The sequence below is a fragment of the Orcinus orca genome, chromosome 10 (genome assembly GCF_937001465.1).
Source record: "Orcinus orca chromosome 10, mOrcOrc1.1, whole genome shotgun sequence".
NCBI lineage: Eukaryota > Metazoa > Chordata > Mammalia > Artiodactyla > Delphinidae > Orcinus > Orcinus orca.
Window position 1 is genome coordinate 102,557,759 of NC_064568.1, and position 17,952 is coordinate 102,575,710.

Here is a 17,952-nt window from a genome sequence, read left to right on the forward strand (position 1 = left end):
GGTTCTCCAGAGCCCTGAGGCCACATCCCAGGTCTGCTCCTTTGTGCCTGTGGGAGAGCCCCGCCGGGACCTCGCTGGGCTTGCGCAACGCCTGCTGAGCCAGGCTGTGAGCCTGCTGTCAGAGCCGGGCTGGGACACGGGGCAGGGGGCGCTTCCTAGGCCAGGACGCTGATCTCAGGACAAAGTCCGCCAGCTGCTCTTTCCTGCAGTCGTGCTGGTTACTCAGTGGGGTCGTTATCTCAGCCCATCTGTGAGAGATGGACATTTCTGAGGTCATACTTTTAGTCCAATTGGATGCGTAAGTAAAGGGGGGGAGGAACAAGTGGAAAAGAGAAAAAAGGCAAAAAACATGTGAACTCATTAAAGTAATATATCTTCCAGGAAAAACACTATTTTCCAAAATCTTGAAAAGGGGTGGGCGGGTAGACGAACCCTACCCTGGAATTGATCGTGTTTTCAGCTGAGCTACTGGAAATGAGACCGAACCTAGAGCTATGGAAACACGCTGTTGGCCGTTTACAGTTGTGCAGGCTGCGTGGACACGTGGGGACACGTGTGTGGCATGAGGGTTCTAGGTTAGGAACACAGACTGTACGTGCACGTGATCATTTGTGAACAGTGTCTTCCAGCTTTTCAGATGTAAACGTGGTGAAATTGGTACGCAGCAATAAAAGTAAAGTTGATTTGGGGTGGTGGGATTGCGGTTGATTTTTTTTATTTCTTTTCATGCTGGGTTTATAAACCACCATGTGTTCATAGAATTAACTGAGACTGAAAGGATTAGAATTTAGAGACTTGCTTCAAGTCAGAGTACTACATATGAACCCTGTGATGTTGGGTAAAGTAACTTTACCTCGTAGACCCTCATCCCTTTAACTAAAAGAGACAAGAGGACGACACCCACCTGCTCTACACACCTTGTAAGAATCAGGTGAGCCGATAGAGTGCGTACAACTGTGTAAACCATCAAGTGCTAGAGAGAGTTTAGCTATTACTGTGTCACACACAGAAGTATGAAGCTGTCCTATTCCTAGTAAAATGACCGTAGTCCAAGTTCTCCAAAGCAGTGGCAGTGAAGAAGGCCCGTCTGCTGGATTGCAGGTGCCTTAACAGAACAGAACGGTCCCAGGCTCTTTTTAAAATCAGCCGTGGCAAAAAGTTGGGGCAGGAAGATTCATTTCCGCGCACTTTCCCTTTCGCAGTTCAAGGTGAGCACGTTTAAGAGACAGTCTGTGTGCTTCAGAGAAAAGCCGTGTGCACCGAGGCCATCTCCCCAAGGTGGGGGGAGGAGGCTGCCGCAGTGGCGAGAAGCTCCTCTGGGCTTCCTTCTCCCCGGGGAGCCAGGGGGGCACGGAAGGAGGTAGGTGGAGGTGGCCCTGTGCAGGCTCGCCCGGGCAATCTGGCCTGTGCACCATGTCGCCCGCTGCTGCAGCCTGTCCTGCTCTGGGGCAAGTGAAAGCCGGCCCAGGGGAGGAGAGCCGCATGGCCTGGCCACTGCTGAGTGCTGGCCGGGCGTCTGCAGCTTGTGATTCAGAGGCCTGGTTCTTTCCCCTGTTGTGGAGTCAAACTGGCAGTTGGCTTCTTGATGCCGCTGCCCACAGCAGGTTATTCGGGGACCAGTTATTTCATCCACCGGGACAGCATCCACCTCGCAGTAGGTCTCCAAGGTCTGTACTGTCGGTTACGTAGTGGAGACCAGTAGTGGGCACAGCAGCCCACGGTCCTGACGTTGAAGTTGATGCTTCCGTTTGGGCATCAGTAGGGTCCCTCTGGTATCAATTCTTTGCTTCCTGGGTGTCTAATTGGAGAGTGTGTTCAGTAGCCGGGCTCCAGGGACAGAGCTAAGGCTGTGTACGGTGAGTCCTCATGTCCTACAAGGGCCTGGGAGGTGAGATTGTTAAGAGAAAGCCCCCCGCCCTCTCCTTGACCCTGTGAGCACTGAGGATACCCAGGGGCCGCCTCCCTGGGCTGGCACTGAAAGGGAAGGCCCAGCTTACTGTCCCGTCAGACCCGTGGCATCATTTCAGGCTCTGGCTCTGGCCTTCCCTTTCTCTCTCATCCAGAATAACTTCCTGATGGCCCGAAATCTGGCCGTTCTGTCCAGCTGTCTTCACATCCCCTCTGCGGAATACTGGGAGGAAAGCAGACGTGGGCCTCACGGTCAGTAGCCTGTCGCTGAAAACTCTGCATCCCTTTTCAGTAACAGCCCAAACCTATACCCCAGAGTCCCGGCCCCAGAGCTGATGGTCAGATGTTTGCCCACCAGGGCAGCACAGGCATTGGCCCATCAGAATGAAAGCTGGCCAAGCTGGATCTGGAAAGTAGTCCACCAGGCCAGACGGGGACCCCAGCGCGAGGCCCAGGCCTCCTGGAAGGGGGAGACCGGGTGGCAGAGGGGGGGTCGGAGCAGCAGTCAGGTGCCGAGTGTGGAAGTAGTTCAGCGTTTTCACAAGTGTGGCCCTTACCAGCTGAAAGTCAGCCTTGCCCTGTCTCCCAGCCAGCAGGGACCCTGTGCTTCGAGGGGTCTCCTTCCTCCAGACATCCCTGAGAATCCCCAAGTGTCCTTTCACATACACTGAAGTGTCTCCTCGACCCTGCCAAGTTGGGGCCTGTGGAAGACGGCGGCTCTCCGGGGCTGAGTCACATCGAGCAGGGGCACGACTTCACTGCCCGGCAGTGTTGGCGGCCCTTGTCCCCACCGTCCAGGACCAGCTCCTCAGGGGCTTCCAGGAGCTCGTGGGCTTCTCAGGGCTGGGGATGGACGGGGGCGTGTGTGCTGGGTTGGGGCCCGGCCTGGCATCGCTTCTTAGCATCTGGGCCCACTGCTCCCTCTGCGAGTCTGCCGGGCACTTTGGTTCGTGATGGTGTTTGTCTCGGTGTCCACTGGGCTGCTCTTTCAACCTAACTTCGGAGTGAGGAAGACAGAAGGGAGCCCAGTTAATCAGATGTGCTGGGGTATGTCGGCCCCAGTGTTGTTTAAGGAAGCTCCCAAGCCCTGGGAAAGTGAGGGCGTTGCTCACCGTCTGTTCCAGTGTCCTTGCGTATTACCCAGCAGGTCCCAGCGGGGCTGGGAGCAAAGGAAGACAAGGCAGCTGTTCGAAAGAAAGAAGGAGGTCTGTGCGTCCTGACACGGAAGGATGCTGAGCTTGAAAAGTAGCTTGCAGGAGAACGCATGGACTGCGATTCCTCATTTGTTTGTTGTTTGCACCCCACTTCGCGCATGAGGGTCCTGGCCTGGCCGCTGGCTGTGGTGGCCTGAGGCCCGCGTGCAGGGCTGAGGGGCACCGAGCCAGGCAGCAGCGCGACCTCTGACGGACTTGTCTCTGGCAGCTTGCCGGGGCTCTCGTTGTCGCCGTCCCGGGGAAGTGCCGCTTTCACTCTGACATGACGCTCGGGCCCTGGGCTCTGCCCGCTTCCAAGAAGGGCTTGGTGACCGAGTTGCTGGTGCTGACCTGCCACTGAGTGGCTTTCGCCTGCAGAGCTTCCCCACCCACGCCGGGGGACTGCAGGCCACTGGCCAGCAGACTCTCTGGTGTCCCCTCGTGGCCAGCGAGTGTGAGTGTGGAGGGGGACGGCCAGCACCCGTCTCCTGCTTCACCTCGAGCAGTGCCCGGCAGCTGCAGAGAGCAGGTGCGGAGGGGGACGGAGGACACAGCCCCGGCCCTCGCTGACAGTGTGGCGTTTAGAGCGACACTGTGGGCTGCGGGGACGCTTCCTCTCCCACCTGGTCTCACAGCCTCTGCTCCACCTTCTGGAAGGGCTGGGCCCAAAGTGCACCTGGCGGGGAAATACCAACCCTGGGTTTTGTTTGGTTTTGGGAGTCGTATTCACTCACTGGGGGAAAAAATCTGACCGTAATTTTAGAATAATAATGATGAAGCCCTTAGATCAGCAGTCCTGCTCGCTCAGGGGAGCGAGTCAGCAGCAAGAGAGACGTGACTGCACCATCACCCCGTGTCCCTCCTGAGAAACTCAAGAGTGGCCCAGGCCGCGTGTGTCCTGGAAAGCTGGCCCTGCGGTTCGGGGCCTCGTCCTTGTTGGGACCTGCTGCCTCACGTGCGTGTCTGTTCCTGCAGAGGGGACCCCTGCCGGCTGCCCTGCCTTCAGGCTCCTTTGCGGCCACAGTCCTCTGAGACCCGTTAAAATGGTCTGATTTCCTTTACTCTCGTGGCCTGGAAAACGAAAGAAGCCATCACATTATAGCTTGCTTTTTTCTTGTAACTGAACATCAGCCGTGCAGAAAAGCAACAGAATGGCCCAGAAATCTGACAACAGTTGATAAGAGGGCAACCATGTAATTCATCATCCAGACTGGGCCCCTTGAGGCGAAAGAGACCCCGTTAGCCATCAGGCTGGGATCCTCTGTGTGAACTGGACGTGTGGCCACGCCAGTGAGAGTGCACACACCTGCACCTGTGTTCTCTCTTGTCCCAACAAGCAACGGCGAAACACAGCAGCTATTAAACGGAACATGGGATTTAGGGAAGAGATATGAATTTGTTCATCACTCTGCCAGGAGCATCACAGAGGAAACAAGAGGTCAGCTGCTCGCCACCGCCCTCCACAATAGGCATAGCCAGTATCTGAATTTCAAGGCCCACAGAGCGGAGTGGAAGGGGGTTGGGGGGAGCACAGAGACTCTTCCCTGGGTTATTTGAACGGACCTCCTCTCTAGTTGTCGGCTGAATTTTCACACATCTAGTTTGAGTGCTTCAGGTGTTCTCCCATTGCACGAGACCATAGCAAAATTACAAGTAGCAAAGTTATGTTACTATATGTGCACATTTTTAGAGGAAGACCATGCAACCTATATTCTTAAGTTTTGGTTTCATAATATCTCTTGTTGCTAAACAGAAAAGACTGGGAAAAATTATATATAAGGTTCAGTAATCGCTTTCATTTTGCTCTTTAAAAATTATTAGGAAGCATGAAGTATGATAAAAATGGTTTATTTGAAAAATGTTTGTTAGGGCAAGTGACTTGACTAAGGCTGTGACAGTGACTCTCCGCACTGGGATCTCACTGGAGAGAATTACTGTGTGAATTGCAGGCAGCGTGGAAAGCTGTCTGACGTTGTTATGAAACAGAGGCGGGTATAGGGGCCACAGACGGACGACCTGCTCACCTTCACGGCACGGGCAGGCAGTCGGCAGAACCTGCAGGCTGACAAAGACTCATTATCTTGGTGGCTTAAAGGTTGCGGGGGGAGGCTTCCAAAGCCCCGGTCAAGTGCAGCTACCCCAGGAAGGTGTGATACCATTAAAACACGCCTCACAATCTGGGTGTGTCAGGAGGCACTCAAAGGCACAGCACAGATACAGTGCATCTTCGTGAAGAGCCTGAGCTGCTGGACAACGTGGGAAACATTTTTATATTAAAATGAGCATAAACACAGCGTAGAGCAGAATACACCAGTTAGGTGAAAATCACCAGGAGACTTTCCAAGGAATGCTCCAGTTGCTGCAGCCGCTTCAGTAAGCCCCAAACCCCCATGAGTACGATTTTGTGAACAAAATGCTACTTCTGGATGACAGGGTCTGTTTTCTAACTCTCTCCTGTTCTATTCATTTCTCTCTTTTAACTGAATCCCCAAAATGCTTTAATGTCTTCCTTTTCAAAATGTTCTTTTTTATTCTTGACTTCATATTCAGTCAAATAAACATTTCATTTTCTCAAGTAATTCAAAAAAAATCCTGTTGGGATTTTTATTATCATTGTGTTAAATATAATTTGGCAAAAGACTGACATTTTTGTATGACTCAGTCTCTCCGTGAACATGGTGTGTCATTTTATTCAAACTTATTTTGTATTTCTAAGGTGTGCAGTCTTCTCTCTAAAAACCACACACATTTCCTATTAAGGTTGCATCCAGGCGTGTTGGGTTTTGTATTTCTAAGGTGTGTAGTAAACCACACACATTTCCTATTAAGGTTGCATCCAGGCGTGTTGGGTTTTTTGTGTGACGGTTGCTGCTGCCTTTTCTCATTATATTTTCAGTGTGATCCACTGCGAAATGGAAGGGCATGTCCATTTGAGCAATTACAGGCCTCCCAAGTACAGAAATTAAACACCAAAGGTAGAGTTTGCCTATAAAAGCCTTTAAATCGATGGTGATAGTGTTATATTGTCCTTGTAAGTTTGTCGTGAGAGCAAAAGAATCAAATACTTTTTTTTTTTTTTGGCTGTATCGGGTCTTCGTTGCTGCACGTGGGCTTTCTCTAGTTGCGTCGAGCGGGGGCTACTCTTCCTTGCGGTGTGCGGGCTTCTCACTGCGGTGGCTTCTCTTGTTGCGGAGCACAGGCTCCAGGCGCGCGGGCTTCAGTAGTTGTGGCACACGGGCTCAGTAGTTGTGGCTCGCGGGCCCTAGAGCGCAGGCTCAGTAATCATGGCTTAGTTGCTCCGTGGCATGTGGGATCTTCCCGGACCAGGGCTCGAACCCGTGTCCCCTGCATTGGCAGGCGGACTCTTAACCACTGGACCACCAGGGAAGCCCCCCGCATGCTGTTCTTATTTAATCCTCCCAACAGCATGAAGGCATCTGATAGATTTGGGCCTAGGAAGTGTCTGGGGCAGTCGATACCTTTTCTTCAAGTCCAGTCGTGTGATTCTCACAACAGCCCCGTGACATAGGCAGTGAGCATCAGACGCCCACACTGAGCCCCGCCGCTCCGAGTCTAAGCCAGGTTGAGATGTGTTGCACGGGAGACGCTCCTGGCTTCAGAGGAGAAAGCGGTGAGGACCTGAGACCCTGGACTACGTTTCATTCCCTGGATCGTGCTCCTCCCTCCCCAGCATGGCCTGATGAGTCCCAGAGCTCATCCGTGTTTCAGGGCCATCCAGTCATCCCATCTACTTGCGGTTGAGTCATCTGTCTGTTTCTCTAATGAAGTCTAATGCCATCTCCCAGAGTTTATAGCAAAAGTGTGATTGGCTCTAATGGCCCATTTGTGCGTGGTGATAGTCTGACGTGGGGTGGAAGTCAGCTCGTGGTCCTGGAGGGGCTGTAGATTGCAGCTGTGATCGCACTTGCTCGCCTCCTGACCACTTCCCCTCACCTGCTGCTGGGGCGACTTGCTCCGTCATTAGCACTGCAGGCTGCCCACCCGCCCCCAATGTGAGCTGACACAGTTTACAGCCCAAATAAGTGTGACAGAACTGTTACACCAACGTTTATTGCCTCATCTCGACAGCCCTTGTGGAGATGACTTTAATACGCCCTGTGTGGACTGAGTCTTTCCCTTACCCCTCCTGCTATTGCTCTGGGTTCATCCCTGTAGCCCTGGATTACAGCTTTAAACCCCTGCTGAGCCACGTTTAAATCGTGTGGTTTTGTTAATGGTGAGTGAGCGTTCTCGTTACAGTAAACGGCCCGTCGCTATGTTTATTGACGTGCCTGTATCAATTCTGTATTTCCACTAGTAGCTCTTCCACCAAAGCACGTCACAATCACTTACCAGATTTTAGAACTAGTGGACACGTAGGGCCTTATAACCAGGGGTACCAGACCCCGGTGTTGTTAGTTACCACGTCCTTACTGAGCAGGCCGGCGGGCCTGGCGCTGCCCTGGACTCTGCTGGGAAGGTGGCCGAGCCAAGCGGAGCGCGAGCCCCTGCTTCCTCCCACTCCGCCAGTCTCCATGCCGAGGAGCTGACACAGGCACACAAGTCGTGATAGGACAAGGCCGCGTGAGTGCCCCCCGGGTGGCGCAGACATTGCAATAAGTGTTCCCAGGAGAGAGAGAGAGCCCCTTCTGCAGAGGGGACCCAGGGGAGCTTCAGCGGTCGACTCAAAGGGTGGGTGGGCTTCTGCACGGTGGGCGTGGGTCCACATGAGCCTGAGGGACAGACAGATTGGGACCAAGGTCTCCTGGCGCCAGTGAGAAGCTCATGATCACGAGCGGGTGCCGGCCATGCGAGGAGTGTGCATAGCAGACCAGGGGGCCTGCACAGATAGAAACATGTTCATCTTCGTGCTCTCTTAAAACCATTAAGATCTGTTTTCATTCAGTTTTTTCCCCCAAAGGCCATAAAAGTGTTGTTTCTGAGTGGAATTTTTAAAATCTAACTCATACTTCAGTCAAAGTGGACTCTACATTTGAAGGTTTGTTTTGACCTAAAAGTTTCCTAAAACTTGAGCTCTTTGGATCGCCCCAGTGCAGCTTTCTCTGGAGCTTTTCGTGGAGCTGACTGGGACCAGGTCACCTCATACAGCTGTGTTTCTTGCGAGTGCACCTACCCGCCAAAGGTTCCACCCTTTAGATTGCCGACCATGAGAAACAAATGCTGCGTTGACTGTGCTGGTGGGGCCTCTGTTGGGGGGCCGCACAGGAGAGCCATCGAAACGGTGGCCGTGGGCGCTCATGGTGTCCACAGTGAGTTGGGTGGGAAGACACGTGTTTGTTCTGGGACGTGATCAACACACTGCCGAACCTTCAAACAGTCCACAAAGGGAGTGTCAGTTGCCGAGCAAATGCACACTTTTGGGAAGTTGTTTTGCAAGATCCATCAGGAACCATAAAAGTATTCGTACCTGTTTACCCACTAATTCCACTTCTAGAAACCTTTTATAAGAAAAGAAAATCGGAGATGCTGTGAAAGGTTTATACATGAGAATGGTAATCCCAGGACTAAGCAGAAACTCTGCAAGTGCTCATCACATGAGAATGATCACATAAATTACCATGCATCTCTACAAGGCACTATATCAGTTACTAAAGATAGCCTTTCAAAGACTATTTAATGACATAAGGATATAAAGTTTTGAAAAGCGAGTTATGATTACAAATTTAAATATTCTGTTTATATATATACACACATACAGTTTAAATGTATAAGTGAATTAAAAGACCAGACAGAAAAAATGCTAAAATATTAATAGCCACATACTCTAAAGCAAATATTGTGGGACAAAAGAAGACCTTTATAAGTCCCAGTGTGGTTTTCTTTAAACTTTAGAAATTCACAGACTCTCTGTTAATGGTGCCTTCCCAGGTGACAGGAACATTGTTTCCACTTATCCTAGGGCATAGCACACCTTCTTGTCTGCAGTGACCTTTTTATCAATAGTCATATAGTCTACACTTAAAACTCACAATATACATTCACATCAGTTACGGTTTGGTTTAGTTGTATATAACAAGAAACCCAAATAACAGTAGCTTTAAAAATGTGGCGGTTTATTTTTCTCTCGTGTAAAAGAAAAGTTGGCATTAAGCCAGTAAGTTGGCTGGTGTGATGGCTCCATGGCCATCAAGAACCCAGGCACCTCCCTCCTGCCTCTCATCTTCCGCGTGTGGCCCCATATCCCACTTACCTCATAGTGCTAGACGGCTGCTGATGTTCCAGCCATCAGGTTACAGTTGCCTCCCTCCTTGTCTGTCTCCCTCCTGGACTCTGAGCTTCCTGAGGGCAGGGATGGGTCTCCAGCCTCACCCAAGCACAGTCCCAGTACGGGAGGTGCCTGCCATTCATCTGTGGCCCAGCCGGGGCTGGGCTGCCCTTCACACCTCCTCCAGGGCTTGCCGGGGCTTTCATTCAACAAATGCCCGTACATCGTCTCTGCTGCAGAGCCCTCTGCTCTCCGCTTCCTTTTCTCATTCCTTTGTCAGTGGTCGCAGGACTGCAGGACCCAGGGCCACAGCATGCCTGGGTCACCTGCCCTGCCTTTGAGGGGCTCCCAGGCAGACCTGAATGAGCACATGACCTCACACAGGCCCTGGGCACAGACCACCCAGGTGGTCCAGGCAGGCTGCAAGGTGGGGACAGCGGGCTTCACAGCCTCCCTCACGGCTGCTGCCGGCTGTAAGACACGTTAGGAGGCAGAGAGCCGGCCCCTCAGGAGGTGACAGGAAGCCCGTTACACCTTCCACCGCTGCAGCACAGGCATCCTCGCCTCTGTGTCCACAGTGACGTCCCCTGGCAGGTTCCCCAGCTGCCCCCAGGGCTCTTGTACCACGTAGGTGCCAACTGTGTTGAGGGTCCAAAGGCTGTTGAAGCAGCAAAGGACGTGAAGATCAGCTGGGAGCAGCCCTGTAGCCCTCATCCCACAGGTGAGGATGCTGAGACCAGAGGGAGGAGGTGGACAGCGTGACAGGTGAGTGGCAGAGCAGGGGTACAGCTGTGCTTCCTCTGCCCCAGCGTGGACAGAGCTCACTAGTGCCTTACAGTGAAAGTCCATCCTTGCGGAAGAAACAGTCCTAAAGGCCAGAAATCCTGTTGGGTGAGGAGCTGCTGTGCACAGGTCTGGCTGGGTCTCACCTGGCTCAGGACAGCCCGCAGTCGGGACCATCCCATGGGCGAGCAGGAACAAGTGGGAATCTCCCACTGTTCCCACAGTGCGGGAAGTGGGGTGGGACAGTGCCGGGAATTAGCAGAAGCGAAGCTGGTGACTGCACTCCGCCCCACAGTGCCGTTTCCAGAACGACGTCCTGTGACGGTGCACATCTGCACCTAAATGTAGAAACGCACTTCTGAGTTTCACGGCTAACGGAGCCCGTGGTTCTTGATCTGTGTCTTCTCTTTGCCTCCAGGTACACATTGGCCAAATGTATTCGACTGACAAGCTCATCATTGAGAATCAAGAGAAGCCCAGGACCTAGGGAGCCGGGACCAGCCACCACCGGCAGCCGTGGACCACTTTCAGCATCCATCCTGCTTGGCAAGGGCACTCCCAGCAGACCACAAGTGGCCTCCCACATCAGCTTTAAACAGCTTCTCACTCTGCCTGATGAACTGAGCAAGGTTCCCGTTCTCCTGCAGCCTTAGCGACAAGGGGCGGCTTTCTCTCCTCGGTTCAAGTGTTAGAGTGAAGAGCTGGAGCTCCTCAGGAGAATGCCGTGTATTACTGCGTCTCCTCCAGCCCAGCCCTCCTTGTAGCTCCTCAGCACTTGTATACAGCATTCCCAGAGTTTGTTTCTTGGTCCTTGACAATAAAAAGAAGGTCCCTAGGCCTCTATACCGGACGCGCCCATCACGGTTAATGCCCTTCTGTTTCCTGCTGGTTGGCCGGTCAGTGGGGAGACCAACAGGGAGGGTCCAGCCCTGAGCTGAGTCCCCCCTTTGCAAAGGCAAGTCCAAGCACAAGTAGAGATTTGGGGGCAGCGTGGAGTAGGGCAGAGCTGAAACGGTAAAGGGTGCGCCCTGCAATTCAGACCTGGGCCCAGTGCAACAGCAGAGGTGGTCTGTGTGTGGATGCACACCTGGGGACAGGTACGTACAACCTGCTGCTCAGACTGTGGTCTCAGGATTGGCGACGTCATCCCCACCGGGGAGCTTGCTGGAAGCGCAGAATCTCAAGCCCCACCCCCAAACCTTTTGAATCAGAATCTTCAGTCTGACACACCCCAGGAGACTCCAGTGTACACCGAGGTTTGAGACATGCATCCCAAAGCTCACTTACTGAGTCAGAATCACCTGGAGAGACAGAGAGTTGTTTTGTTTTGAGGTACGCGGGGCTCTCACTGTTGTGGCCTCTCCCGTTGCGGAGCACAGGCTCCGGACGCGCAGGCTCAGCGGCCATGGCTCACGGGCCCAGCCGCTCCGCGGCATGTGGGATCCTCCCGGACCGGGGCACGAACCCGTGTCCCCTGCATCGGCAGGCGGACTCTCAACCACTGCGCCACCAGGGAAGCCCCAGAGAGTTTTTAAAAAGGAATTTCTCAGTGCTTCATACTCTGACTTGATAAGTGAGAGGTGAGGCACAATGATTTATAAATACATTTTAAAGCTCTCCTGGTCTTTCTAATGTTGAGCCAGTTTGGGAAACTGCCCTTTGAGGATGTTACAGGTGAAAACAGTATTTGTATGCATTTATCCTTGGAAACACATCAGTTAAAAACAGGGAAATAAGGTAGTAAATAACTTACTTGACTCCTGGGAATTTTGTGAGGGACCTGGACACTGGGAGATTTCTTGGCTTACCTCCATAAACAGTACTGAGTGAATTCATTACTCGCGTGTTTGGGTTTGGAACAGGCTCATATAAATAGTTACAGGTCCTAAAATAGCTTTGACTATCACTGACCTGCCACTGAACCGCTCCCTGCATCTTAATTCTCACAGTCATGTGAGCCAAGCGCGAGTGGCCTGGGTCCATGTCCTCCCTCCCGTGTTAAAGACTGTGAGTGCCCACCTTATCTATGGATCGTAGATATTGTTGTGATGGTGCCTTCCAAATAGGTTAAACATGTAGTCATTCTGTTTGGCAATATAACGTGTGATTTCAGGATGCTTTGACCCGTGGTTAAAGTCTTGTGTGCCTGTGAGACCAACCCTTGGTTGGTCCCAGATCTGTTACCCCTATAAACCCAGATCCTTGCACATCTTAGGACCGAGGTGTGAGAATGAAGGGAGACAGTGAAGGGAATGGGAGTGTGCGCCCCCCTCAGCTGACTGTCACGGGGCAGCATCTCAGCCGGGGGTGTGGCTCTGGGGCACGTTCCCTTCTGCACCAGGCAGGCGTGTGGTCACTCAGAAACAACTACATCCGACCACTGTGCCAGCCAGCGGAAGTCACCTCTGATTTACACTTAATTAAAGCAGCTGCTACTTGGAAACCTAAGTCCAGAGTTGAACCTCTCCCCAGAAATTCTGCTGGAATTGCCAGCAGGATAGCAGCTCCACAGGAGATTCCCCCCAGGTTTTACTCACAGAGAAAGTAGAGCAAGCAAACGGAACTCTGTCCTGCAGGCCTTCAACAGCAGGTGGCTCTTATGTTAATTAAAGCGCACGGATGGGTCTGAACATGCCTTAATAAACAGAGCTAACTTTTGCAGCTCAGATAAAATTAACTATGCATTTGGAATTTGGAAGGGCATGAAGGAGAATTCTGTGACAAAAGCCACAAACGGGGGCTTCCCTGGTGGCGCAGTGGTTAAGAATCCACCTGCCAGGGCTTCCCTGGTGGCGCAGCGGTTGAGAGTCCGCCTGCCGATGCAGGGGACACAGGTTCGTGCCCCGGTCCGGGAGGATCCCACATGCCGCGGAGCGGCTGGGCCCGTGAGCCATGGCCGCTGAGCCTGCGCGTCCGGAGCCTGTGCTCCGCAACGGGAGAGGCCACAACAGTGAGAGGCCCGCGCACCAGACAAAAAAAAAAGCCACAAACGGATCCCTCAACTTGGCGGTGCAGGTACGGCAGGCAGCACCTTGCACTGGGTGTCCCCCGGTTCAGAGTACCCAAGGGGATGTCCCTGTGGGGAGGGCCGCTTGTGTAAAGCACTCCATTTGCTCGACGAGGCCCCACCTGAGGCCTTGGGGTGAGGACGCTCCCTCCGTCCCTGCCGCCTCCAGCCTCCGGAATGTGAGGCTGTCCTAGAGGCGGGATCCCAGCTAAGGATGCTTTCCAGCGTCAGCGCTGAGAAAATAAGAAATACCACAGTGTAAGCCAACTTGTCCTGAGACAGGAACCAAGCGTGCTGGTTTCTAGACCTTCAGAGGTAACACGTGCTTGGTCTGGCTGTAACGCTTCAATGCTGGGAGACCAAGCACATGGCTTTCGTTCTCCAGGTGGAGCTGGCGTAGCTCGCTTTACCTCTGCCTGCTGCCACCAAGCAGCTGTCACCTCCGTCCCTCCATCCCCAGCCTCACCCAACATCTCAAGTCCCTGGGCACAGCAAATGTGCCACCCAACATCCAGGAGCAAAGGCGACAGGCTGGAAGGAGCCACAAAGATGACAAACCTCGGACCAGCAGACACTGGAGCTCAGCGAGCTCAACCCCCAAGCCCACAGGTATGAAAACTGAGACCCTGAGCAGCGTCTCCAGTTGGTCATGCGCAGGCCCAGCCCCCTCCCACCCACCCCCGTCGCTCATCTCATCTGTTCAGTGTTGGCTGGGAGCCAGGAGCCGGGGACATACCAGCGACCAAGCCCCGGCCCTGCCTTCAGAGCCCGCAGCCTCGCAAGAGGGTTACGTGAGAAAACGGTGGGTCTGCCGAGTGCGGCAGATGGGGAAACAGGTGCTGCAGGAGGGGACAGTGAGGGTCAGGGGAGGCCTCCCCAGGAAGGGGGCTTTCAGATGAAATGAGAGGCGGGTGGGCTGGGCAGAGGGCAGGGAGAGGAGCTCTCCAGGCAGGAGCGGCAGCACATGCGAAGCCCTGAATCAGGAAAAACAGTGCAACCCAAGGAACTAAAGGAAGCCCAGGATGGCTGGTGGCGAGGCTGGGTCGGGAGGCGGGGACCCGAGGACTGCAAGAAGCTAGTGGGGTTTTTAAGCAGGATCTTGTCTGTATTTTTAAAAGGTCACATTGCTATAGCGGGAATAGGATGCAGGGCGACCAGCTTTTGGTGGGAGAAATGGGGGGGTCAGACTGAACACTTGTAATCCAGGCAAGAGATGGTGGTGACTTCACCGAGGCCGGTGATGTTGGAAACAGTCAGCATCACCCTGAGAAGAACTTGCCTCGGCCAGGGCTCTCCTCCCAGCGGGCAGGAGACACGTGGGGCAGAGACGCCCTGCAGAGCCCCCCAGGCCAGTCTAGCTTAGGTGAGCTGGCTTTAGCCACCCCTTAGCTCTGTGGTCAATAATCAACTACTGTCTAAGGCACTGAGCTTTGGGGTGGTTTGCTATGAAGCAGTGACAAACTAATACAGAGAACTAGTAGAAAACCTTAATTTATTACTTACTCAGGGCCACAGAGCAAACTTTGAAGAGTAGGCAGGCAACCTCAGCCCAAACTGGGGGTCTCCTGGGCAGGGCCATTTCCACGCGTATCTTCAGGGCACAGGCGTCACGTGTCTTACAGACAGAAGGGCTTGCTAACTACTGGACCCCACTGGGGGGAACATTAGGAACAAAACAGGATGAAAAAAAGAAAAGAAAATAGAGTCAACAGGACTACCGACTGGGTGGATGTGAGGTGTAAGGGGCACCTGGAGCGCCAGGTTTGGGGCCACGGTGGCTGAGCAGACGTAGGCCACCACCTGAGACAGAACAGGAGGGGACACTGTCTGCGCTTTCTCCTCCTGCTAGGTCCAATCAACTTCAAGTTCATACAGAAAGTCTAGCGTCTACAAATGTGTCTTTTACCTCCAAATGTTGAAAATATCATTTCTGTAGATTCGTTTTATTTTTTTAAAAAAATCCACTGGAATAAAGCAGCTTGAAAGACTGTTATAAAGAGACTTCCCCTTAGCTCTCTGAAGAACAGATATTCTCCTTCTATAGGTTAAAGCCTATAGACGTATATCATCATTGGGAACAGGACGAGTAGGGGAAATTTTTCCATATTTAGCAAAAGGTGACACGAGATTAAAAAAACAAAGGGCTGAGGAAAGTTGGTCGACATATTCTGAGAATGTGCTTCCAAGAATGAAACTAAAAGGCACAGTAAAACCTCAGCAGGTACATACAGAAAGTGCACAAGTACATTTTAGAACAGAAGGGGCTGCTTTCTTATGAGGCACTTCCTGCAAACTGTTGCCCACTTTCTAGATGAAAGGATTGCTCAGGTATTGAGGCCAGGCTACACTTGTAGCAACAGCTGAAGAAATGACAAGCACTCAGAAGGCAGAAGGAGAAAGCGTTTCCTACACCGAGGATAATGTCCTCTGAGCTTGGGACGGTGTCTTCTGAACCCACCACGATATGGACACAAAGTGCCTTGATAAATATGGTCAGAACCCAGATGACCAAATCTTGACTGCAGACAACCACGGGGGCGGTTTGGAGAACATTTTAAAAGTTCTGCCTTTTAAATTGTGCAGTGGCCTCATGACGGTGGTCACTGCGTGACTCAGAAGCCACGGGAAGCAGCCACGCCATCTGGGTCATAGGCACGGACACAGCTAGTGAGGTCGGCAGACAAAGGCGGAACCCTGTGCTGATGCTCATTCTTACAAACAAAGGGAACAGTCCACAAGGACTCGTGCTCCGTGCGTCCCAGGAGCTCGTCTCATGTTTGCTTTGTTACAAGAAAGCTGGAACTTGGTGGAGAAAGCGTGCTTTTCCTCTGACCATTTGCCCAGGATCACTATGGACAAAGGTTCACCTCACCCCGAGAACAAATAGGATTTTCCCTTTCCAGTCTGTCTGCAGCCCTTACTAGTCCTTCAGGGAACCGTTCATGAAAACGGCTTCTCGTGCTGAAATCTGTTTGGGGAGTAAGATAGGTGCTCTTGCCTTTGCTCAAGGGCAAAGCTTTAAGTCCAGAGACCCTCAAGAGAGAACCCAGAGGAGAACTCTGAGATGAATCTGTCTGTGTCTCTACCTGGAGGGACCACTGCACCGTAAGAGCGACAGCAAAGAAAGTCGGTGCCTTATTGTCTCGAAATTAGACCATGAGCAAGCGGTGACACCAGTGGAGCTGGAATTGAGCTTGTTCTCAGACTCAACATCCCGGTGCTGACCCAAGGGCCGTGTCAGTCATTGGACATGCTGGATGCCCCTTCCAGAGGAGCTGGACTTGCAGGGGTCTAGTCTCGGCAGGAAAACAAATGACTTGCATCCTTTTCCTACTAAAGTGATGAGCTTTCAAAGGAAGTTCAGTGGTACAAAATAGAAACGCTTCCCTCTCATCAGCCAGAAAGTTACAGAGGGTATCACCTAAATGTCAGCTAAACATTGTTAAAGTATTTCAGTAGAACTTCCCGTCAGTTACTAAGTGAATTCACGTGGCTTCATCTGTCTTGAATACAGAGACAGTTCAATAACAGTATAACTGGTTCTTAGTTTTTAAAGGAGTGTTTCATTTAGGTGCATATGTGTGGTATACGAGGCACATAGAGGCTATATGGTGAAGGACTCCAGTATTAACGCTAAGAGTCTTATCAAGATTTGCCACATAGACTCTTCCACTCACACTTCAAACAGGCAACATATTTAGGCTTATTAATTTGCCAAATTTTAACATGTATTTTCACTTTAAAAACACAGCCTTGAGGGCTTCCCTGGTGGCGCAGTGGTTGAGAGTCCGCCTGCCGATGCAGGGGACGCGGGTTCGTGCCCCGGTCCGGGAAGATCCCACATGCCGCGGAGCGGCTGGGCCCATGAGCCATGGCCGCTGAGCCTGCGCGTCTGGAGCCTGTGCTCCGCAGCGGGAGAGGCCACAACAGTGAGAGGCCTGCGTACCGCAAAAAAAAAAAAAAAAAAAAAACCCACAGCCTTACACTTCCTAATGGGACTCTACAAACAGAAGCTGATTCAAAGAGGTGAAACGATATATCCGTAACTCAGACTGCAAAAATAAATAAAACAATTCTTTAAAAAAAAAATTGGAAGACAGGAATATGGTGTGATGGGAGGAATGCAGGTGGTGGGAGGAAAAAAAAAAAAGCCACTGGGCAGGACAGCCCGAGACCTGGGGATGCTGTTGCGTTTGTGTTCGAGGGGGTCAGCACTGGCCAGACCCCTAATGACCTTTCTAGCTCTAAAAGCTTGCAATTAATCAAAAGGAAAGAAACCATCCTCGAGACCATCTGAAAGCTAGGGGTTTGGTTTGGTTTGGTTTTTGTTTTTCCTTTGGCCACACCGCCGGACTTGCGGGATCTTAGTTCCCTGACCAGGGATCGAACCCGGGCCCCGGCAGTGAACGCGCTGAGTCCCCACCACTGGACCGCCAGGGAAGTCCCTGAGTGCTAGTTTTTGGCACAATTCAGCAAGAAATCTTCAGGATCCGTTCCCAGCTTCATGTGGAACTTTGGTGCTGCCTGGGGTTGGCCAGAACATTCAGCCCAGCCCATGGTCCATAAGAATATGAATTTGGGATTAACTGGACAGTGAAGCCAGCTGGCCCTCTGCAAAGGCACAGGGAACTCATGGATGGGCTGGGGGGCCGGGGGGAGGGGGGCCCTTGGCCCCTCGGAATCCTCACCAGCCACCAGGCCAGTGTCTGACCCAACAAGTGTGTTTCCAGCTTCTTCTGAACTAAAAACTTTTTCTCCCTGGCTTCTGCTGGCTTCTGCGATTCCTAAAGCAGAATTTGGACCCAGCTGAAAAAGAAAGGGACATCTAGCTCCTG

At 52.4% G+C, this 17,952-nt stretch overlaps 1 protein-coding gene and 1 long non-coding RNA gene across 3 annotated transcripts in view; both read left to right on the forward strand.

Moving 5' to 3' along the window:
* LYRM4 (LYR motif containing 4) overlaps positions 1–10,960 on the forward strand; it is a 119,228-nt gene extending 108,268 nt beyond the window's left edge. For both annotated transcript variants that reach the window (XM_033407986.2, XM_004281062.4), the window contains one exon: positions 10,529–10,960. In XM_033407986.2, coding sequence (XP_033263877.1) covers positions 10,529–10,557 — 29 coding nt within the window. In that variant the 3' untranslated portion in view covers positions 10,558–10,960. The remainder of the gene's footprint in view (positions 1–10,528) is intronic.
* Positions 10,961–11,441: 481 nt separating this feature from the next.
* Positions 11,442–17,093, forward strand: LOC125965547 (uncharacterized). Its single transcript, XR_007479559.1, has 2 exons — positions 11,442–13,726; positions 16,869–17,093. It is a non-coding gene; the product is annotated as an uncharacterized LOC125965547 (long non-coding RNA).
* The last annotated feature ends 859 nt before the right edge of the window (positions 17,094–17,952 follow it).